This window comes from Citrus sinensis, chromosome 9 (assembly GCF_022201045.2).
Source record: "Citrus sinensis cultivar Valencia sweet orange chromosome 9, DVS_A1.0, whole genome shotgun sequence".
Taxonomy (NCBI): Eukaryota; Viridiplantae; Streptophyta; class Magnoliopsida; order Sapindales; family Rutaceae; genus Citrus; species Citrus sinensis.
The window spans coordinates 6,173,395-6,198,758 of record NC_068564.1 but is presented as its reverse complement, the minus strand read 5'-3'; the positions used below and the strand labels follow the sequence as shown (position 1 = coordinate 6,198,758).

General features: G+C 32.1%; 1 protein-coding gene across 6 annotated transcripts in view; it reads right to left on the bottom strand.

Moving 5' to 3' along the window:
- The window catches only part of LOC102607632 (wall-associated receptor kinase 2-like), an 88,758-nt gene extending 72,509 nt beyond the window's left edge, over positions 1-16,249 (bottom strand). The window contains exons 1-3 of one of the 6 annotated variants that reach the window (XM_052433078.1): positions 15,298-16,234; positions 15,045-15,209; positions 13,671-14,049 (exon numbers count right to left, since the gene is read on the bottom strand). In XM_052433078.1, the coding sequence (XP_052289038.1) occupies positions 13,671-14,049; positions 15,045-15,209; positions 15,298-16,207 (1,454 nt within the window). In that variant the 5' untranslated portion in view covers positions 16,208-16,234. Of the gene's footprint in view, positions 1-13,670; positions 14,050-15,044; positions 15,210-15,297 lie in introns of all 6 variants that reach the window. The other 5 variants (XM_052433081.1, XM_052433083.1, XM_052433080.1 and 2 more) reach the window with 5 other exon arrangements.
- Between the last annotated feature and the right edge of the window lie 9,115 nt (positions 16,250-25,364).

Below are 25,364 nucleotides of genomic sequence, written 5' to 3'. Positions count from 1 at the left end.
ATTCAAAAACATCTAGTTCCATAATATTTATCGGTTTAGTTATATTACAGTTTTTAGATCTATTACAAATTTTTTTTGCTTCTGAGTCGACACATTTATTCTCTTTCTTATTTGATAATTCTCCTCAAATAATTGAAACAATTATTAATTTCCTTGTTTCAATTTCTTCCACGTCTCATAGTTACAATTGCGGTGGGAAGTAACCACTCAATAAGTGATGGTGCATGACTGATGTTTTTATTTTTTATTTTTTCTTCTCCCTCCTTTAGTTACTTTTTCATTTTTGGATTTTTCTTTGTTCTCTTTATTTTATATGCTAGAGATTTATTGTTACAGTATGTTATGTACTATCACCCAAAAAAAAAAATTCATATTGAACTTATTTCTATAAGTATTGTTAATTGTCGTGAAAACAAAATTTTGGTTTAAGAGAGTCAAACTAAATAAACTGCAAATTTCATAAAGTCACAATATAAAATCCATAAATATAAGTGTCAAACGTAAGCTTTTTTTAATTAAATGGCTAAATTTCGATTAGGACTCCCAAGATTTTCCAAAAATTCTTACTGAGAAAATTTTATCCAGACATCATCAAAATGGGATCAAGATTCTCTCCTAATCTGATCATGTCCTAGGTAAATAATGCAATTATTAATTAGTAGTTAACAAATAAAAAAAATAAATGAAGTTGAATCTTACCCGTATACTACTATTAAAAAAAATTGAATCATGTCCTAAATAAATAATACAATTATTGATTAATAGTTAATAAATAAAAAAATAAAAAAAAATAAATCTTAACCGTATACTATTACTAAAAGAAACATGAAAAAAAATCTTGAAAAACTCAAAAAAAAAAAACTCAAATCGGTAAAGGATCATTTCCATGATTAATGCATTGTATTTGATTTAAAATCGGCAAAAACAATGGCAAATAGGCTTAAACAGATTTTAAATGATATCATCTTCCCCACCCAAAGTGCTTTTGTTCCCGGTAGACTCATTACGGATAATCTTGTTATTGGATATGAGTGTTTGAATAAAATAAGACAGAGTAGGAGTAAAAAAAGGGGGCTGGTTGCTTTAAAGCTTGACATTAGTAAAGCATATGATAGAATAGAATGGAATTTCGTAAAGCACACAATGCAAAAGTTGGGGTTTTCTAGAAAATGGGTAAGCTTGGTAATGAATTGCATATCTACAGCTACTCAAATCGGCAAAAACAATGGCAAATAGGCTTAAACAGATTTTAAATGATATCATCTCCCCCACCCAAAGTGCTTTTGTTCCCGGTAGACTCATTACGGATAATCTTGTTATTGGATATGAGTGTTTGAATAAAATAAGACAGAGTAGGAGTAAAAAAAGGGGGCTGGTTGCTTTAAAGCTTGACATTAGTAAAGCATATGATAGAATAGAATGGAATTTCGTAAAGCACACAATGCAAAAGTTGGGGTTTTCTAGAAAATGGGTAAGCTTGGTAATGAATTGCATATCTACAGCTAGTTTTTCAGTTCTAATTAATAGAGTGTCGAAAGGGCTGATCACCCCTCAAAGAGGTTTAAGGCAGGGATGTCCTCTCTCGCCTTATATTTTCATTATGTGTGCGGAGGTGCTCTCAAACTTGTTGGTTCAGGCAGAAAATCGAAGTCTCATCCAAGGGCTGAAGTTTAACAGGAGTTTATCAGTTACACATCTCTTATTTGCTGATGATAGTTTGGTGTTTGCAAGGGCGTCCAGCAATGATTGTAGAATCTTAAAGGGCATTTTTGATAGTTATGCAGCAGCTTCGGGACAGGTCTTCAACTTTGAAAAATCGTCTATGTTATTTAGCTCAGGTACAAGTCAGATTCAAAAGGAGGAATTCAAGAATATTTTTAGGTTGAATGTTGTAACAAAACATGAAAGATACCTTGGCCTTCCATCTATGGTGGGGAGAAGGAAAATCAGCTTCTTTAATGAGATAAAGTTAAGGGTTTTAAGCAAGCTTTCCAGCTGGCAAAGCAAGAAATTTTCCTGTGGGGGCAAAGAAGTGTTAATCAAAGCTGTTGTACAAGCAATCCCAGCCTATGCAATGAGTGTTTTCAAAATTCCTCAAGGCCTTTGTGAGGATATAGAGAAAGCCATTTCAAGATTCTGGTGGGGATCCTCTGATACTCACAGAAGCATACATTGGGCTAGATGGGAAAGACTAAGTCATGCCAAGATACGAGGGGGACTAGGCTTCAGAGAATTTTCATGTTTCAACCAAGCCCTCATTGCAAAGCAGGGGTGGAGAATCTTGCATAATCCCGAGTCTTTAATGGCACAGATTTTGAAGGCAAAATACTTCAAGCACTCTAGCTTTATGGAAGCAAAGCTGGGGTCCAATCCATCTTATGTGTGGAGGAGTATTCTGTGGGGTAGGCAAGTGTTGCATAAAGGCTTAAGATGGAGGATAGGAGATGGGAAGCAAGTAAAAATTTCTGGAGACAATTGGGTAAAAAATTTTGAGATCCCTAGAGCAAACCCACACCCCAGCTTATCAATGGAGGCTGTGGTGGCTGAGTTAATTGATGGAAGCAACAAGTGGAGGGAAGACTTGATTGGGCAGTCTTTTTCAAAGGAAACTGCTGAACGAATATTGAGAACTCCACTGCCAAAAACTCCAAGACCAGATAAGCTGGTATGGCACTTTGATAAACATGGAATCTACTCGGTTAAAAGTGGGTACCAGTTGGCTGTGAAGTTAAAATCCCCAGATAGGCCAAGTTGCTCAGACATATCCAAAACAATGTGGAAGGTTATCTGGGTCAATGACATTCCAGAGAAGGTAAAGATTTTTATGTGGAGGGCTGCTCAAAATGTGCTACCAATGGTGGAAAATCTATGGAAGAGGAAAATTGTGGGGGATCCAGTGTGTCAGAGATGCTGTAGGATGAGCGAAGATGTGTTCCATGCTCTGGTGGGGTGTAGTTTTGCGCGAAAAGTTTGGAAGATGACAGATTTTTATGAAGAGATTAAGGGGATGGCTCATCAGGATATGTTAAGTGTGCTGCAAGAGTTAGCAATGAAGAGGGGGAAGAAAGACATGGAACAAATAATTGCAGTTTGCTGGGTAATATGGCACTCGAGGAATTGTTTTGTTTTTGAAGGAAAGATGGAAGATCCTCTGTATTCAGCTACAAGAGCAGAAGCCGTTGTGGAGTCATATAGGAGGATAAATCCTGGAAAAAATATTGCTTTGGCTGGGCAGCAGCAAAATGGGCAGCAAGTTTGGAAGCCCCCTCCACCTGGCTGTTTCAAAGTAAATGTAGATGCGGCTACAAATTTATCTAAGCAAAGGGGAGGGATTGGAGCTGTGGTCAGAGATTCCAGAGGAGATTGTGTAGCTGCAGCAGCTCAGAGAACTACCCTTAAAGGCAATGTTGCAGACATGGAGGCTGAAGCTGTGCTACTAGGCATCCAAGTAGCGAGGAAAGCAAAATGTGCCCATTTTGTTATTGAATCAGACTCTAAAGAAGTTGTGGAGCTTGTTCTGAAAAGGAAGAGGAGCTTAGTTGAAATATCATGGAACATAGAAGAAATTCAGGAATGTTTAAAAGGGCAGAACACGGCATCTATTCTTTATGTGCCAAGAAGGTGTAATGTCAGGGCGCATAACTTGGCAAAAGTTGCTTTAGATTGTGTAGACCCTATCCTATGGATAGGAAATTGCCCAGTTCCCGCTGGAGATATGTTTCTTCAGCTTTAATCTATGGAAAGGTTTACTTTCTTTCAAAAAAAAAAAAAAGAGACAAAATGCAAAATTTAGGTGCGTTTCGCGTTTCACATGGTTGTCATAGGAAGACCATCACACATAATCAAAATAATATTCGAAAACATCTAGTTCCATAATATTTATCGGTTTAGTTATATTACAGTTTTTATATCTATTACAAATTTTTTCTGCTTCTGAGTCGACACATTTATTCTCTTTCTTATTTGATAATTCTCCTCAAATAATTGAAACAATTATTAATTTCCTTGTTTCAATTTCTTCCACGTCTCATAGTTACAATTGCGGTGGGAAGTAACCACTCAATAAGTGATGGTGCATGACTGATGTTTTTATTTTTTATTTTTTCTTCTCCCTCCTTTAGTTACTTTTTCATTTTTGGATTTTTCTTTGTTCTCTTTATTTTATATGCTAGAGATTTATTGTTACAGTATGTTATGTACTATCACCCAAAAAAAAAAACTCATATTGAACTTATTTCTATAAGTATTGTTAATTGTCGTGAAAACAAAATTTTGGTTTAAGAGAGTCAAACTAAATAAACTGCAAATTTCATAAAGTCACAATAAAATCCATAAATATAAGTGTCAAACGTAAGCTTTTTTTAATTAAATGGCTAAATTTCGATTAGGACTCCCAAGATTTTCCAAAAATTCTTACTGAGAAAATTTTATCCAGACATCATCAAAATGGGATCAAGATTCTCTCATAATCTGATCATGTCCTAGGTAAATAATGCAATTGTTAATTAGTAGTTAACAAATAAAAAAAATAAAAGAAGTTGAATCTTACCCGTATACTACTATTAAAAAAAGTTGAATCATGTCCTAAATAAATAATACAATTATTAATTAGTAGTTAATAAATAAAAAAATTAAAAAAAGTTAAATCTTAACCGTATATTATTACTAAAAGAAACATGGAAAAAAAATCTTGAAAAACTCATAAAAAAACTCAAATCGGTAAAGGATCATTTCCATCAAAATGATGTGTGGGTCCCATACTTTTACTTCTCCCCCACAAATACCAATTCTTAGCTATAAATCATTGTTATTATTATTATTATTTAATTGGAGAAGAAATTTCTCACGTGCTTCCTCTGAATGTTCAGTCACCTAATTAATGCAGTTCTTTAAGGTTGTCTGAAGCGAACCACAAAAAGATATTGTCTCCAAGACTCCATGAATTGGCAATACCATATGCTACTGGGCTTGCATGGAAAATGGTATCTTATAGTATTTTATAGTATGAATTGGCGGTCCTGTATGCTAGAGATTCGTTACCATATATAGTATTTTAGTCGAATTTTGCAAATGAAAAACAAACAAAATCACAAAGAAGCTTTGTACCTCGGCAAGACGGCAACCCAGCCAGAGAGGTACAAGTGGATTCCCCTCATTAGCTCTTGTTGCTTTTGGCAAAATGATACATTGACGATTGACCCCCAACAAACTCAACAATTAAATGCATTTACTCATGAAGACTTAAGGACACTGCGACAATTGACGCACGCCACTCCACACGTTAACAAAGTGGAATCTTATCATTCAATTATACCGAGTTTCAGCTTTATTTTATCTAGTTGATCTTCATATTCGGCTATAAATAATAACATTTTGTTATATTCCAATTATTTTCTTTATTTTATTATTATTATATCTTTGTTTTTATTTTTATTTTTATTCTTTGTTTTGGGAAATTCTGAAAAGAATTTTATCAAGTTGATCTTAAAATATAAGAAAAGTGATTATACCTTAAACCTCGACAAAATTCTAATAAAAGCACTCCCGAAACGACGTTAAATAAAAAGAATTAAACTTATCTAAAATAATATCGTTTTGAGTTTATTATTTCTATCAAAATATTGTTAGGATTTAGTCCCATATTGATTCTCTTGTTTTATTTACTTACTTGACGGCCATAATGGAAAAAGAGAAAAAATGAGTCACGTAGCTAGCCTTCTTATAACTAGCGAGAAAATAATGGTTGACCGTCGACCTCAAGTCATCGCTTAGTTTCTACTTGATTAATTTCCAACTTCGATACTTGACTTCATTAAAAATGGTTTGGGTGGGTTGTAATGAGTTTCGTTACCAGTTATAAGAAAGACTTTGTTCAGAAAACAACCCGGCCTTGTACCGAATGGATACGGGATCTCGACATCTCCACAACGGTGGGGGCAGCGGGCTTGGTTTGAGCATGAGCAGCAGCTGCACTTGCTCATAGCAGTACTAGCAGCAGCGCCACCAGCTTTATTATTATAAGTCGGAAAGGCATTTCAAGATTACTTGATTAATTGGCCAGCATTACCACAAGGGTTTCTAGCTAGCTATTTTTCTCTATAGGAAAATTAATTCACTACAAACCGATAATTTTTAAAGCATTAGATATAATAATGAAGGAAAAATAACTTGAATTTTGGGATGAGATAATATATGATAGAGGCGTACTTCGTCAGTTTATTAGTTAACGCGGTCTTAGAAAACGTGCATACCGTCAAACAAACTCACTCTCAATAATTTGAATGCATTTATTCATAAAGATTTTAAGACCCGTTAGACACATCGGTCTAAGTCCAGAAGAAGGTCTTTCATACACATGGAAGATTGCATTTTGTTTATTCATTACATATATGTTATCATGAATAGTTGAAGATTACATATGACAAATTAAGAATGAATGGGAAAGTGGGTAATTTTTAAAAACCTCCCCTAAGGTTTGGACTTGTTACAAGTAGATGGCGAGAATTTATTTATTTGTAAAAAACCTCCTACCGTCGGTTAACTTTAACATTGACCGTTAGTTGACTATGCAAAGACAATATTACCCTTAACAACAGTTTGTAGACGGAAATAACAAAAAAAAAATTAAAATTGTTGGCTATTTTACCCTCTTTAAATTATTGATATTTTCTTAAAGTTCTTACAAGAAAGATAAAATTAAAAATTTGAAAAATTCTCTTTAAATTATTGATATTTTCTTAAAGTTCCTACAAAAAAGATAAAATTAAAAACTTGAAAATGAAATAGTTATAATCTTTACCTATGATAGTGTAAATCTTTAGAATTGACAAGGATAAAATTGTCAAAAAATAGGGTTTGTGCTTTTCGCGCCAACAATTTTAATTTTTTTTTTAGTTATTTTTGTCTACAAACTGTTGTTAAGGGTAATATTGTCTTTGCACAGTCAACTAACGGTCAATGTTAAAGTTAACTGACGGTAGGAAATTTTTTATAAATAAATAAATTCTCGCCATCTACTTGCAACAAGTGCAAACCTCAGGAGAGATTTTTAAAAATTACCCATGGGAAAGCAGCAGTACTTCAGAAACACCCTCGACTTTTCCCTAGTCCACACGTTAACAAAATGGATATCTTATCTTTATGTGTAAGGACGTTTGAACTCTATTTTTGTTGATGCGAGATTCTGGTTGTTCTCGTTCTACAACCAGGGTCTCTGCTCGATCAACTTCACCACGACCAGGATCTCTCCTCGTAAAGCTTCTTCTCCAGAGGTTCCTGCGCACACAGACAGGTCAGAGTACGCCGGTTGTTTTCCCGGCGCAAACCCTCCGACGCTCAAGTCAGATATGAAGGTTCGGGGAACGCTTGCCACAAATCTTATGGCTGTTAGGTTGTTTTCTCTCTTTTAGAATTGCTTTTATCTCTCTTCTAATCTCAAAATCGCTAACCCTTTTACCTTCGTTGGCTACCTTTTTATAGGCTTCCTCTGAATCCCAGTTTTCCGCAGTCTACGCCCGTTATCCTCCCACCTCTCGAACGTGGATTCCCCATTTCCGTAGTCGTGGGTGGTTGCGTGGCCTTCGTGCCTAGATTCTCGGGCTGGAGAGCATGCCTCGCCAACTGTCGTTGACCGGGTCTCCTCGAATCAACCCTTAGCAAGAATACAGCAGGAATGGCTTTATGCTTCTTACAGGAAATTGGCCTCGCGGATGACATGCTCGTGGATGAGCAGGATATTCCTGCCCCTGTTCCCCTGCTACCTGGCTCTTACAGGACACACCTGCTCGCAGACTTCTGCCACCAAACATCTGCTCATCACGTCTGGTCTCGTAAGAGTATTTCCCTCAAACAATTTTATCAAGTTGAATTTCATTTTTGTCTATGAATGGTAAGAGTTTTGTTCATATTCCAATTATTTTCAAAAGTTTTACGAAGTTCCTATTAAGATGTTTCATTTACTTGACGCACACGATTGGAAAAAAAGAAAAGAGAAAAAGAAAAATGATATAAGAGAGTAGAAAGTTAATGGAATCTTCGTCTGTCGAGAAAATAATTGTCAGCCTCAGGTCATCAATCAATCCTATGCCTCACGCCAGGATTAGTTCAAACAAATAGCAATATTATTTCCACATAATAAATTCATTCGCTTTATTAATTGTCTTTGCCCAAAAACATACTCATGTGCAATTTTATGTATGGATGCCATTTTTTGACTTGGCTTACAGAGACAAAACGCAAAATGTGGATGCCCTTTTCGTTCGAACAGAGGTTGATTTGGTTGTTTTGGCTGGTTGATCACGCTTAATGAAAGCCGGTGGCTCTGAGACAGCAAACAAGGATCAATTTTCTACAGAGAAATTATTAATTGTTGAGTAAGCAGAAAAGAATTCAAAGACTATGAGAAGGCATATGGGAGTTTATTTTTTCATTTCTGAAAGGGAGATTTCATGTTTCATTCCTCATATATGTCATATTTATCATTTCTATTTTTATTAAATTTGTAATTACTTATTTCATCCCTCCAGTTGAGAGATAACAAGATTTATTGTAAAAATAAGGGCAAAACAATCATTCAAAATGTGATATTTTAAAAACTAAATTAATATCTGACACAACTTACTGAGATTAAAAAATAAAAAATGCAAATGCTCTCATCTTTTCTTTAATTTTGGTGCCAAACTATTTAGAAATGTCATAAAATTCTCTGAGGATGGGTAGAATAGTAAATGAATAAAAAAAATGTCAACTTTATATGTTATCTCTTAATTGGAAGAATGAAGCAAATAATTAAACATATAGTAGGGATGTAAGTAGTAAATATAACATCTGTTAGAGATGAAATATGTATTCTCTCTTCTTAAAAACAGTTAAATTCATTTGGAGGGGACAGTGGCTCGTTTTTTTTTTTTTTTTATTTATCACTTAGATCTTTCCAAAACTTTAATATCGTATGTAATTCCGAACATTAAATTGTTAAAAGAAAACATTTAGGGTTCAAAGAGAAAATTGAGTTTTAACAGAAAAATTGATATAAGAAAAAAAAAACAGCATTGTTTGCAAATTAAAATCGATTACACAAACATAGTATGTCATTGGTTTTAGCAACAACGTCTTTGTTGTAATTTATTCTATTAACAGAGTGGGATTATACAAATGATTAGGAGAAAGTAGATTCAAATTGTGAATCCTATTCAACATAAAAGTCTATTATAACATTTAATAAATTTGAAGAATGTAGAACCAAGATGAGTTGTTAAAATTTATTAATTTGAATCATTCAATCCAGCAATGCAAGATGTTAGCGTCCACTATAATGTATGAGGTTGAGATTTTTTTTTTTAAATTATGATTGTAACATTTAATATCTTGTCAATTCATTTAGTTTTTTCTTTTAATGAAAATAACCCTTATATAGCTGAAAACATCAAGTTACAGTAGTTCAGCTACATCAAGTTACAGTAAATCATTCGCTGCGTTGCAATTTTCAAATCCATATTTGACTTATAATTTCTTTCTATTTCTGAGATGATACATTTATTCTTCAGCTTGATAATTTTCCTCAAATAATTGAAACAATTATTAATTTCTTTATTTTAATTTCTTCCACCATCTCGTTGGCTACAATTGCGATTGGAAGTAACCACCCAATAAGTGACGATGGCGAGTGACCGATGTTTCTATTTGTTTTTTCTTCTTCTCCCTTTTTCCTTGCTTCTTTCTTTTTTTCTTTTTTTTTTTGTGCTATAAGATTTTATTTTTATCTTTTGTTTTCACTCTTTATTTTATATGCTAGATATTCATTGTTATAGTATGCTATGTAACTCTGACAGAAAATAGCTACCCACTGTTCGTATTGAGCTTATTTCCGTAAGTACTGTTGATTGTGGTGAAGCCAAAATTTTGGTTTAACATAATTGAAATAAATAAACTACAAATTTGATGTGCTCATAATCAGTGGCAGTGCCAGAAAGTTAATTTAGGGGGGCTAAATTTAAATAATAATATAGTTCAAAAAAGTCAACAAGTAACAAATACTAAATTAAAAAATTCATTAATATATTTAATTCAATACATTTATAACTGACCTCGACTTGTTTTCATATGTTAAAAAAAATTAAAGAACAACCTTATCATCAAGAATACAAAATAAATCTTTTTTTATATATACAACAATAATATCACTCAATCATTGATCTCTTATATGATTTCATAGATGATTTTTCACAAAATTCATAGCCAAAAATGCTTTTTTGACTATAGTGATGAGAACTAGTAAAAACAATAAATGAATTAATGAATATAATTTATCCTTTTTAGTATCAACTATTTTTCTTGTTAGCTTATCAATTCCTTTCAAATTTCAAAAATTTGTTATCAGAACTCACTTCTATAATGTAAATATTAAGTTGAATTTTAAGTGCTATAAGACTCATTAAAGAAAAATCATTGGAATAAACTCAATGACGTGAAATAGTTTCTTTTTTTTTGTGTGATGAGAGTTAGGGCCGGAGAAACTTCAAAATACAGTGTTTCTTTGTGGGTTGGAAGTATAAAAATAAATACTTAATATATTATTTTTTTTAATTTTAACAGGGACTTTCTTAGTAAATTAAATTCAAAATGAAACAAATACCTAACTAAATTTGTAAATTTTAAAAAGTCAAGGGGGGGCACTCCAATGTGGCGCCGCCAGTGCTCATAATATAAAATCTAAAAATATAAGGGTCAAAATGATGGCGTAAATTATTGATATACTTCCCACTCTAATTTCATTTTTTTTTAATTTTGTTTATCTATATTTTTTTTTAATTAAGTTATTTTATTGGACACGGTACAAATTGAAGCATGACGTAAATGGTTTAAATCCAAAAGGATTCTTTTAATTTGAGTTGGTAAATGAAAAAGAATGGTACGTTTGTTTGGATAATCAATTTTCTCCAAAGAAGTATGAGTTGTTGGATAAGCAAAAAAGAACTCGAATACCGTGAGATGACTTCTACAGAATGGAAGTTTTTCATCAATGTGGCCAGTGGAATCCACCCCTGAAAATTGGCTAAAGATACAGCCACGGATTCATTGAAAAAGATTGCTGGCTTGGGGCCTATAATCAAGAATGCTGATGGAGAGATTATGGCGGCAATTAAACAAGCTCTTGAAGCATTGTAGAGTTCAAACGAAATGGTTGCCGCCAAAAATACTTCTTTGAGGCATTTCGTCGAACAGTATGACAGAACCATCAAACACCTTCATTTTTTAACTAATAACAAAAGCTATGCTTCCAGACACCGCATCCTTTTAAATTAGCACTTGGCCTCGCTATAAGTACATCGATGTATGAAAATAATGTTCTGACCTGCATGTTACAAGCTAATTAAATAAAAAAAATCACAAAGAACACTTATACATAGAGACAGTTTTTTTTTTTTTACCGTGCAAGTAGTACGTATTCATGTTACGTAATCTGTATTCCTTAACAACACAACAGCTTAACTTCTAAGAGAAATGCAGGTCACACAAACAATGCTTGCAGTACCAATCATCTCCCATCATCAAATGGCATCAGTTCGAGTTGCTTGATTCTGTCATATCCGTCAGTTGGAGTTGTATGGCTACCAATACCATCTCCACATTCATCATAAGTGGAAGTAAAGTATTCGGTCGCTTGGACACGATTGGATTCAACATTATCCCGAAAGTAGTACTGGCCGGTCAGCATCAGGCTTAGAAGTCCATGGTGGTTGTTGTTAGTAATGCAAATGTGAACTCAGAATCTTTAAGTGCGGTGCAGCAGAAAATTATAGTGGATAAACTGCTTCAAATATTTTAATCCCCACACTAATTTTCTGGTCAGTCTTGAACATTTTCTGTTGGCTTTCATTTTATGGATGTCGACTAAAGTTTCAATGGTTTTATGCAGCTTGTGAATTAAAATCAAGACGCTTTGTAGGGGTTCATTGCATTGGAGGAGGAGACTACCAAAATCCATGACCGGCAACTTATGTTCTCGTGAGAAACGAATACAAGTCTCTCTGAATCAGTTTTGCCCTTCTGTTATATAACCGCATGCAAGAGTTATTAGAGACTTTGCTGGAAACACTATAAATTGTGGTTTGAAATGGGATTTTTGTATCAGATCTTTGATGTTGTGCAGCAAATCTTTGAGCTTTGAGTTGTGTCAACTTCTTTGTAAATTTAACCTATTTGCTAGTTATTATCACAAAAAAAATTCCTCTTTCACTCGGTAATTGACTGAATTTATTCGATCAATCACAATATCCAAAATGGTTCTTCCTCTCTCTTCTTTTAATTCTCTATAGTCAATTCTCATGGTACAAAACAAGTATGCGAACAAAATTACACACAAAAAATAAATGTTTGCAAATCTTGTTGATAAAAGTTGAAAATGAAATAATTATAGTCATAATGAATCTGTTATGCAGTCGAAAATTTTAAGAATTTTGTTAATTTTAAATTTTAATTTTTTAATTTTTATTAAAAATAATGTAAAAGCTTTTAAATTTAAAACTTTTATATTTAGTATATTTCTAAATATTAAATAAATATTGTTTTCTAAATATATAATTTAAAATAATCATGAAAAAAATTAATACAACGCAGTGCAGCACTAAATATAGTATAATTAAAAATTAAAACAGTATAATATAGCATCAAATAACATATAACATTATTATATTACATAGTTAATAATGTAATACAATATAATGTCTCTGAGAGCACCATAGGTCGATTTTTCCAAGTACTACATATTTACGTCATTAAATCCTTACAGACACAGCAGGGTAACCAAAGACACAGGTGACACAAACACAGCCTGCAGCACCCATCATCTCCCATCATCAAACGCCATCAGTTCGGGTTGCTACATACTGTCGTATCCATCTGTCGGAGTTGTATGGCTACCAATACCATCTCGACATTCATAAAAAGTACAAGTAAAGTATTCGGTCTCTTGGGAACCATTGGATTCACCATTATCCCGCAAGTAGTACTGGCCGTTCGACATCAGGCTCAGTCGTCCTTGTAATTCGAATGCTACTTCCTTCATTGTAGGCCTTTCCTCACCTCTTACACTTATGCACCTGGCCGCTAGCTGGGCCACTACCTTGAGCTGCTGCTTATTGCCATCGTTTACAATACGATTATCAAGAATCTCAAGCAAACGATTCTGTTTCAATGAAGAAAGAAAATTCATAGCCAGACTCCTCTCCTCCTCAGGCTTATCTGACAAAAGCGCCATCTTTCCTGTCAGCAGCTCCACAAGAACAACCCCAAAGCTGTAGACATCACTTTTGTCTGTCAACTTGCAAGTCTGCAAGTACTCAGGATCTATATACCCAAGAGTTCCTTGCACCACTGTGTAATTTTGAATTGCATCAATTGGAACCAATTTTGAAGCACCAAAATCAGAAACCTTTGGGGTGTAATTTTCATCCAAGAGTATGTTAGCAGATTTGACGTCTCTGTGAATTATTGGAACATTAGTTTCAGAATGCAAATACGAAAGCACTCCTGCAGTTTCTGCTGCAATCCTCAAACGCCTTTCCCAGGAAAGGTTCCCCTGCTTATGAATATGCTCAAAGAGGGTGCCATTTCCGACAAATTCGTAAACTAGTAAAGGCACTTGTGTCTCCAAACAACAACCCAATAACCTTACCACATTCTTGCGGTTGATCTGCGAGACCACAACCAGTTCATTGATGAATTCATCAATTTTTGTTTGATCAACGATTTTGGACTTCTTTACGGCAACTGGAGTTTTGTTTGGTAAAAATCCTTTGTATACCAAGCCAGAGCCTCCGCGACCAATCACGTTGGCATAGTTGTTTGTCACCGTCTTGATTTCTTCTTCAGTGAAAATTTTTGCTTTTTCAGAAGATCGACCTTGCAATTTGGAGAGCTCCTGTTGTAGAATACTTCCACCATTTTGCTCAAAGAATTTTTCTTTGAGTTTCATGTGCTTTCTTCTCTTCCACAGAAAGTGAAGCCAAGAGATGCTCATAACTGCAACTACAAAGCTTATGCCAACCCCTAAATGTAAATTAAAACATTCAAATTCAAAGAGATAATGAGCTGGAGAAACTATATTTAAGAGTATAATATACAACGTCAATTAATAAACCTCTTATCCATCATTATTTTATAACTTTAGGCTTGTGTTTGGCTGCTTAATCATGCACTTAGGCAAACAATTATGTATATAATTCTAGAGCACAGGTTTAAAGCTAGGATAGACCAATCTTGATTAATTCCCCCTCACACCAATCTTGGAGGGATAAGTAATTAAATTTCTCAAAATTAAAATACAAAATTTAATATTTAAGGACAAAATTTTAACCGCTAGTATTAAACTTGAACCCGGATTTTTTTATTGGACCTAACTGTAAGACTAAGTCAACATATGGTCAAAACGGCAATTTAAAGAGTTTAGAATGTAAGCTTAAAATAAATTTGGGTGAAAAGTACAATTTTAAAAATTACAACCAGGCCTTAACTATGAAAGAATGACATAAATTTGGATCATCCAAGTTTCAATAATAGGAATTTATCTGGTCAAACCCGGCCCACTCTCGGGGATCAATATTGGTGCCACCACCCACACTACACCTTGAAACTATTCAACACATCTATACATGCTTAATTACAAAAGATTTTACCTACTCCTACCATAAAATAAATAAATATTTAATTACAATCATATGGCTTTTGAATTCTGTGTGACTTCAACAAACCTGAGAGGTGTGTTAGAAACACCCAATTATTAACACCAGATTTTTGTTTCGTTTACTTTAAAATATATTATTCTTTTAAGACATTATTCAATGTATATGAAAAAGAAACAATAAATAATTTTTTTTGGTTTAAATATTTTTATCCTCTTGAAACATAATCATTAACCACAGTTGGATTTTCTCCCATATCTATTAGAAAAAAAATTAATAAAAAATATTAAAGGGCAGCAAATTATGTCAAAAGGTTCTCAAAGATGCAATAAATATATATTAGAAAGTTCGTGTACCACTTACCTAGAGTGACCTTAATCACAGTATGTTGATTGGGTGTACAACCTCCTCCATATTTTCTCCCATCCCCATGAAACCCCTTGGGGCAGTGACATGTATAACTTCCTTCTGTGTTTACGCATATTTCTTTGCAGTCATGAAGTTTTGGATCATTGCACTCATTAACATCTACAATTAAACGATTTAAAAAAATATATATTTTAAAAATTAGAAAATGAACATCCACGTGTGAGAATGATTAAAGATTTATTTATACCTTGGCAACCATCAGAGAGGTATGGATTGCCTTCGCAACCTTTGTTGCATTTGCAATGATAGCCGGAAGAAGTATTGTTGTTATCCTTGGGTTCATCGCAGGATGCATTGAGTCCACATATTTTTTCTTCTTCACATGTTTTATTTGTGGTTATTTCCCAATGAAGCACCATAGGAAACTGGTCTGGTATGCCCCCCAAGGCAAGATAATTGGAGGTGAAATGGAACTCGCTTTGATCAACAACAAACGCATAAGTGCATGGATTGAATGATGACACATTTGTGTGATTGTTATAGCTGAGTGCCTCCACGTCGAGTTCTTTCAGCCCTCCAGGAATCTCAATCTGGCAACATCCAATGCCGACGCAGGATCCGTTGGTGACATAGTCAAGGCTGTCGCACGTGCTCCTGCAGCCGGATTCGTAGCTGTCCTCACCCAAGAAACCACTTACGATAGCGTAACTGTCACAGCCAATGACTACAAGATTGTTTCCCGTGTCAGAGACGGTGAAGTCGGACAGAGAGATAGTAGCATCGTAGCTGGGTTCCGAATTGCCCTTACGGTCATAGCAGTCACTGGCAATGTATTGCATGACATTCAAGTGGCCGTCGATGGATATGTTGACAACGTCGATATTTGAATCCCATAAGAATGGTTTGGGTGGGTTGAAATGAGTGTCGTTACAAGTGATGCGAAAGTCTTCGTTCAGGAAACAACCAGGCTCTGTACCGAATGGATACGGGATCTCGACGTCTCCACAACGATTGAGGCAGCCAGGCTTGGCTTGAGCATGAGCAGCAGATGCAGTACTTGCTCTAGAAGTACCGCGGTGGCAGCTCATTGCTAGTAGTAGCAGCTGCACTAGCACCACCAGCATAATAAGTCGGAAAGGCATTTTGAGGAATCCCATAATTATTTCCTAGGTAGCTAGCCAGTTCGCTTTATAGGAAAGATCATTAGGAATTAATTTGGATTTTCTAATGATAGAGGAGTTCAGCTGCTATAGTTTACTTTGAAAATTCTTAAAATGCCGTATTAAATATTGTTCGGTATTCATTAGTTATAGTTTAAAAGTTACGAGAGCTAATCAGTCAGGCCAACTCTCTTGAAGAGAGTTGTGCTGAGGTTTTACAATTCTCTTCATAAGTGTTAGTCATGTGGCCGTGACTCTTCTAATTAAAATTTTAAAAGATTCAATATTAAAGCATTTAGTAAAAATTGACAACTATAAATTAAAAGTGAAGTTAATTTAATTTTACATTTATATAATAAAAAATTATAATTTATTAATTATTCTTGTTAAATTATTATTTAAAAATTATATTTATTATATATTGTTAATTTTTATTTCATAAATATAATTTTTATTTCATAATAATTATAATTAAAAAATACAACAAAACTCACTTCCAATCAGTGCCTTCAGAGAGCATCAAAATAAGCGCACCGTCAAACACTCAAACCCAATAAATGCATTTGTTCTACTCAGTCATGAAGAATCAGTCAATGAAGTTTTCGTGCATTGTCCAAACATTTTACTCTTCCAACCGTAACAACAATAAAACCAACCCATCAATGAATCCTACCCTACATCTCACAAATGGATCGATCAATTCCTTGTCCGGGGTCCCACGTAAATTTATCAATTGTTTTGACAAATTCAAGTAACAATTTTCTCCAGAGAATTATTAGTCGTTAAGTGAAAAAGAATCCAAATATTGTTAGAAGACATCTACGTTAAGAAATATGATAAAGAATCTTAATGGTGATACAATGGTAATAAAAATAACCATAAATTGTGCAGCATTAATTTTTCACTTAACATTATAATATTATAAATTTATAATTATTTTATCATCATTATATCAAATATTTCGATTCAAGTATCAATACTCCTGTATACTTGTTTTATTCTCTCAAAAACAAAACTTATTTCGAGAGTATTTTTATTTTTCTTAGGATTTTGTTTTATTACTTATATATTTTAAGTAAATACGATTCTTAACATGCAAATAAATATTATTAAAAAAAAAAAGAACTTGTTCAAAGATTGTTACCCCGCGAGAATCCAAAAACCAACTTAAATTTTGCGTGGGGTTGGCTGAAACAAAGTACTAAGAGTAATGTTATTGGCATACAAAATCACACGTAATCACTAAAAATTAAAAATAATCATTAAAAAATAAATCACATGGGGTTGTTCAATCATTAAATTTCCTGAGCTCGGTCGATCTGATTGTTTTGATTGGTTGATCACGCTTAATGAAAGTCGCTGATGGTTTTAAGACATCAAAGAAGGATTAATTTTCTACGGAGAATTATTAATTATTGAGTAATATGAGATATATCAAGAATGAAACATATATTTTCTTTTCTCGAGAAAACGTAAATTTATATGGAGGGGGACAATGACCATTTTTCTTTGATTTTTTTTTTATCACTTAGATCTTTCTAAAATTTTAATAACTTATGTAATTGCTAACATTAAATTGTTAAAAGAAAAAAAAATGAGTTTGACATACAAATTGACATTAGAAAAATAATTCAACATTGTTTTGTAAATTGAAATCAATTAATCAAATATAGTATGTCATTCGTTTTAGTAATATTGTCTTTGTTGTAATTTATTCTATTAACAGAGGGTGATTACACAAATGTTTGGGAGAATGTAGATTCAAATTGTGAATCTTATTCAACATAAAAGTCTATTATAACATTGAATATATTGCGAGAATATAGAACCACGATGACTTGTTAAAATTTATTAATATGAATCAATCAATTTGCCGAGGCAAGATGTTGTCGTCCACTATAAAATAAGAGGTTGTGATTTTTTAATTATAATTTATAACATTTAATATCTTGTCAATTCCGATCATTTAGTTTTTTCTTTTAATGAAAATAACGTTATTAGTTTGAAAACATCAAGTTACGGTAGTTCAGTTACATCAAGTTATATTAAGTCATTAGCTATGTTGCAGTTTTCAAATCCATATGGAAAATTATCAGTCATATATCCTTAAATAACACATATATCAAACGTGTTATAACATTTTTCAAGTATATCACTCGTATACCCTAAGTTGATAAAACACTTCTATCGTCCACTAATCCGTTAACTGTCGATTGCAAGCGCTGACATCATAAAGGTAATCTAGTCTTTGTAAAAAAACGACGTAGCATCCCATTTACATAGTAAAAAATAACATGTCATATGATATATATTGATAAAAATGAGATGTCATATGATATACATTGATAAAAATGACATGTCATATGATATATATTGATAAAAATGACATGTCATATGATATATATTGATAAAAATGACATGTCATCCTATTTATCGGATAATTGTTAATAACTGCTAAAAAAAAGCTACTTTACAACTGAATCTACTCCTCCAAAATTTAACCTAAATTTTTGAAGATCTACTCATCCAAGCTCCAACTGGAATTTTTTATGGTATAATATATATAATTGTAAATAATATGTTGTTAATAATTTTTTATGGTATAATATGAATATTTTTTACGGATAATTGTTAATAATATGTATCATTAATAATTCATATTTTTTAATTAAAAAAATATATTATTACTAAAAAAATAAAAAAATTGTGTATTAAAAATTTATATTAATTTTTAGAATAAATTTATCTTTTTACCTCATTTTGAGTTTCAAGGGCAAAATAGTCAATTTACCACAATTCTGTTAACTTTTTTACGGATGTTAATGGATTGGTGGACGGCAAAAGTGTTTTGTCAACTTAGAGTATACAAGTAATACACTTAAAAAATATTATAGCACGTTTGATACGGTGTCATTTAAGGGTATATGGCTGATAATTTTCCAATCCATATTTTACCATAAGTACTGTTGATTGTGGTGAAACCAACATTTTGTTTAAGAGAGTCCAAATAAATAAGCTACAATTTTGATCATGCGCTCATAATATAAAATCTATAAATGTAAAGGTCAAAATGACGGCGTAAATTATTGATAGATTTCCCATTCTAATTTCATATTTTTTTTATTTTGTTTTATTTAATTTTTTTGTCAATTAAATTATTTTATTGGGCAGGTTACAAATTGAAGTTTAAGATGTAAATGTGCATAAAGAATCGAGTCCTGAAAGAAATAAAGATAAAATGGAAACAAATGAAATTGGTGGGCACGGATTGGGAAATTGTCTGGAGAGCGTAAGAAAATATGGAAGATTTGGTGGTCACCGGCTTTGTCATTCATGATGCGTATGGAAAGTCACCAAGAGGGGTCAAGAAAAATAAAAGCAATTAATGGTTAAATTACGTTATTTTGATGGAAATGTACGCAAGTGAATTAGAATTTAATAAAGATTTGTGGCTTAACACGCATGGCGGCTGACTTCTAATATATATAAATAAATAAATAAAAAGCCATTGACTTTTGAAAGGGGAGGTGTACAAATGTTAGGGAGCCGCCTTTGGCAGAGCAGGAGCCACGGCTTGGAGAAGAGCCAGCCGCTTGGATTAATCCTGATGATTGGTTTTATCTTTTGTTTTTTATTCTCAATTCAATTATGTGTAATTAAACTTCTTACTAGAGTTAAGGACGATACTCTATTGAATGAGATAAATTATTTTTTATTCAATTAATTCCCTATATGAGTGTTTTAATATTTATTATTCTTATTTCACATGTTTGGTTGAATATTCTTAAATTTTTTTAGGAAATTATCTCTACACCACCTTTCTTTTGTCATATGTACATCTAATCACCACAAAATTTTAACATGAATTTTGCACCACCTTTATTTTTAAACTTGTATCAATCAACCACTTTGGCACTAAAAATAACCATTTTACCCCTAAATGAATTAAAATACTATTTTATTCTATAAACTTTTGAAAAATAAAAAAATTATAATTAAAATACCCCTAAATTCAATAAAAAAAAACTCAAAATCTAAGTGGATATTTTTTAAATGAAATTATAATTATAAAAAATAACATCTTGTAATTATAATCTTTTGTAATTATAATTTTATTTAATTTTTGTAATTAAATTAAGTATAAGGAAGTTTACAAAAATTAACATGGAGAGAAAAGCTCCCTATAAGTATTGTAAATTTCCCTATAATTAATATTAAGAAACTTTCCCATACAAAATAAATGAAATTATGATTATAAAAAATTAATATGATAATTTTTAAATGAAATTAAAATTTTATAGAATAAAATGGTCTTTTAATTCATTTAGGGATAAAATTATTATTTTTTAGTGTCAAAGTGGTTGATTGATACAAACTTAAAACCAAAGGTAGTGTAAAATGCATGTCAAAATTTTGTAGTGGTTATATGTACATATGACAAAAGAAAGGCGGTGTAGAGATAATTTCCCAGTTGTTTTTACTAATTCTATCATGCATTATTAATTATTAGAATTAATATTTGATTAAATTTATACTTGGATTCATAAAGTTTGTATATGATTATTTTTCATTTCTGTATCTTTTATTAAATTGTTTACGAAAAGTACTTAAAAATTTTTTGACTCTTTGTTATTTAACATTGTTTAAATGAGATGCTTAAATAATGTGTTATTAAATAGAAAAAGAATCTATATAAAATTAATTTTAATTGGGCTCAATTGTTATATTCATGAATGGACCTAAATTGATTTCTCATTTCTAGTTGTCACTCTAAAATTGAGAATTGATTGATAATTAGATAATTAATAAGTTGAACTGTGGTGGATTTTGAAACCTCAATAACTTCAATCCCTCGAGTTCTTGCATTATTTTACTCATTTTAAATTTACTTGCATCTGTGTTTTAATTTTCTCAAACAAAATATTTTTCTTTCTAGTTAGGATAGTTACAATTAACTTCAATTAGATTTTATTTTCCTCAAATTGACAATTTCTGTAGATTCGACCTCATTATTCATAATCTATACTTCAACAGACTCATGCGTTTATAAGTACATTAAAATTTGCACAAGAATAAAACGTAAAATTTTCTAAATTAAATGGCTAAATTTCAATTGGGACTAATTATTTTCGACTTGGGGTTTCTCAAATCATATAACCTCTAGAGTGTCGCTCCAATGGAACTGGCTTCAATCATCAATAGATGCATTTAATGCCGGGATTGAAAAATGATACATTGATGATTGATCAATAACAAACTTAGTACTGTTTTTAACAAACTCAGCACTTTTTAAAAATTTTTAAAAAGGGTAAAACAAACAACAAACTCCAAGAATTAAATGCATTAATTTGGACTGATTTGGACAATAGGCACACAACACTCCGTACGTTAATAAAATGGAATCTTATCATCTATGTACCAATTTTTACAGTTTTATTGTATCAAGTTGATTCCCACATTTGCCACTTCGGCCTTGGCCGAAGTGGTGGGCTGCTGCCCTCACAAGCATTGTGAGGGCAGCGGTTCTAGCCCCCACAAAAGCATTGTGGGGGCTAAATGTTCTTTATATTTAAAAATCATTCTCCCTTGCGAAATGCAAGTGGAATATGGACATCCTCTCCTGTGAGGGGTTATTTGTCTTGGGCATGTACTTCATAGAATTCATTGTAATAATGTAAGTCTCAATCATGTATATCTGATTGTAAATATCAGTGTAATATCTCTGCTACAATAAGCAGTTGTTGTAAATATCTGTGTAATGCAGTAATCTGATGATTAATCAGTTTCAAAAAAAAAAAAAAGTTGATTCCCACATTTAGCCAATGGGCTTGCCATGCACCCAATAACTAGTTTCATCTTTTATCAATTATGGATTGGTAATTAAATAATTGGTAATTCATGTTTTGCCATGTATCAACCTTGGGCGCATGGTTGTTAAAATTCAACTCCCCTCTTATATAGGAGTTTACTTGTCTTTCTATATTTGAGATAGAATAGATCTCTCTCTAGTATTAATGTAAGGGTAGATTTTTTCTCTAAAACTAAGTGAGAGTTGACTTTCGGATTGTGTCATATTGCCATAATAAAATTATTAAGGGGAGTTCCGATCGATTTCTGATTGTTAGTATTAGTTGAACTATGATTATACATATCAGTTGAACTCTGATTGTAATATATCAGTATATCAAAAATAAAAATAAAAATTGATTCTCATATTCGAGCTATTGTATATAAATGGTAGCGTTTTGTTATATTCCAATAATTTCCTTTCTTTTTATTTTGGGAAATTCTGTAAAGAATTTTATCAAGTTGCCCTTAAGATGTAAGAAAAATTATTAGGAATCTAAACTCCGACAAAATCATGAGAAAAATATACTAAAACAAAAATTAAACTCCCCCAAAACGACATTATATTATATTACGTGTATTTTTATCAAAATTTCATCAGGATTTAATTCTCATATCAATTCTCTCGGTCTATTTGCTTGACCGTTGACCCCAAGTTAGCAATCGTGTCTACCTGTAGCTTTGTCTGTCCATAGAATTGAAGGCTCATTTGATTGTTCTGATTTGATCATCACGTTGAAACTTAGTGCATGTCTCAAAGTTCATGCACAGTTAAAAAAACAATTGGCTGAATTCTTGAAGTTGATTTTATGTTCTAACGATAAAGAGAGTGAAAAGATAATTAGGGACAAGAAATGAGGATCAATTTTCTCCGTAGAATTAACAGGGTCGAGTGAGGATTTTTCTCTGTAGATTCGATCTCATTATTCATAGCTATACTTCAACAGGCTTGTGCACTTACAAATACATTAAAATTGCACAAACATGAAACGTAGAACTTTTCTAAATTAAATGGCTAAATTTCAATTGGGACTAATTATTTCGACTTGGGGTTTCTCAAATCATATAATAAAGTGTCGCTCCAATGGAATTGGCTTCAGTCATCAACAAATGCATTTAATGCTCGGTTTGAAAAATGATACATTGATGATTGATCAATAACAAACTCATTACTTATTTTAAAAAAGGTTGAACAAACAACAAACTCAAGAATTAAATGCATTAACTTGGACTGATTTGGACAACATGCACACAACTCTCCACACATTAATAAAATGGAATCGTATCATCTATGCACCGATTTTCACAATTTTATTGTATAAGTTGATTCTCATGTTTTGCCAATCCATGCACCCAATAACTAATTTTATCTTTTGCCAATTATGGATTGATAGTTAGATAATTGGTAATTCATATTTTACCGTGTATTAACCTTAGGCACATACTTGTTAGGACTCAACTTCCCTCTTATGTAGAGGTTTACTTGTCTCGTTGCATTTGAAATAGAATATATCTCTCTCCAGTAATAAAATAAGGGTAGATTTCCCTTTAGTACCAAGTGAAGATTGACCTTCAGGCTATGTCATAATAAGATTATTAAGGAGAGTCTCGACTGATCTCTGATTGTACATATTAGTTGAGTTCTGATTATAATATATCAGTATATCGAAAAAAGAAATTAATTCTCATGTTCGGGCTATTGTATATAAATGGTAGCGTTTTGTTATATTCCAATTATTTTCTTTCTTTTTATTTTGGGAAATTCTTAAAAGAATTTTATCAAGTTGCCCTTGAGATGTGAGAAAAATTATTAGGAATCTAAACTCTAACAAAATCATGAGAAAAATACACTAAACCAAAAAATTAAACTCCCCCAAAACGACATTATATATATTACATTACGTGTGCTTTTATCAAAATTTCATCATGATTTAATTATCATATCAATTATCTTGGTCTATTTACTTGACCGTTGACCTCAAGTCAGCAATTGTGTCTACCCGTAGCTCCGTCTGTCCACAGAATTGAAGATTCATTTGATTGTTCTGATTTGATCATCACGTTGAAACTTAGTGCATGGCTCATAGTTCATGCACAGATTAAAAAAAAAATTGGCTGAATTCTTGAAGTTGATTTTATGTTCTAACGATAAAGAAAGTGAAAAGATAATCAGGGACAAGAAATGAGGATCAATTTTCTCCTTTGAATTATTATTTGTCGACGGGGGCCAAGTGAGGATTTTTCTTTTTAAAGGTTGGGCTAAAGAAATTTCACTTTACTATAACTATTTATTTTAAAGGCCTAATTACTACAATATTTAACTAATTAAATTTCAAATAACGTTTCATTAATAGGTAAGAAAAGAATATGCACTTAATCTAGGAAGGATATATATAATGTACATTACCCAACAATATTCAATTTTTATTATACAAATACAAATACATAATAAAATTAAGTACTATCGAAATTACGCCTGACATTACTCTAAAATGTAAAACTGATGGGTCTTGATGCGACTTCACAAAATATTACAAGAAGTAAAATATTTTGTGAATTTAACTTCTTGAATCAGAAAAGTAATAAACTAAAAATAAATAGATTTAAAATGAGTAGTAAATTCTTTGCCCTCACAAATTTGTGTCCATGAGAGAAATGAAGAGAAAATTGGAGATGAAGAAATTATAGGAAAGGGATGAAAATTAAATTATAAAATTAGAAGAACAACCCTCTAATAAATTATGTGGCAATTTTGTAATAACTGGAAAAAAATAGTAATTGTGTAAGTAGCTATAACTTGAAAAAACGACAGGTCAGTTGATTGTGAAAATAATTCCAACTTGTGACATATAATTTAAAATTTTAACAAGTCAGACAGGCAACAATTAAAAATAGAGCATCATAACACAGATTTTATAGAAAATAAATGTATAATATAATAAGGTCCTTTTGCATAATTTTTGGAGTTAAGACAGACATTTCCTCGGTATATCTTGATATTCATTGGAGGTCATTATTCATTTTGTATGCCTGGCCGTAGGTCCTATTGCTACTTCATAGTGTTCCCACAAGCTACAATAGATATTGCCGAAACTTTTTTTTTTTTTATTTACAAAAGGAAATCAACAACAAGAAGCTAAAAAGTAAAGTAGTATGGTAAATCGCAAAACTTTTTAATTCAAACCTATGAAGAGTACTTGAGGTTGCTGCTTTAATATCTGTAGTTCTAAGTTTGGCATCACAAATAGCTGTCACAGCTTCACTGTCAAGTGCAGTCAAAACTTCACTAATGCATACGCATAGCAAA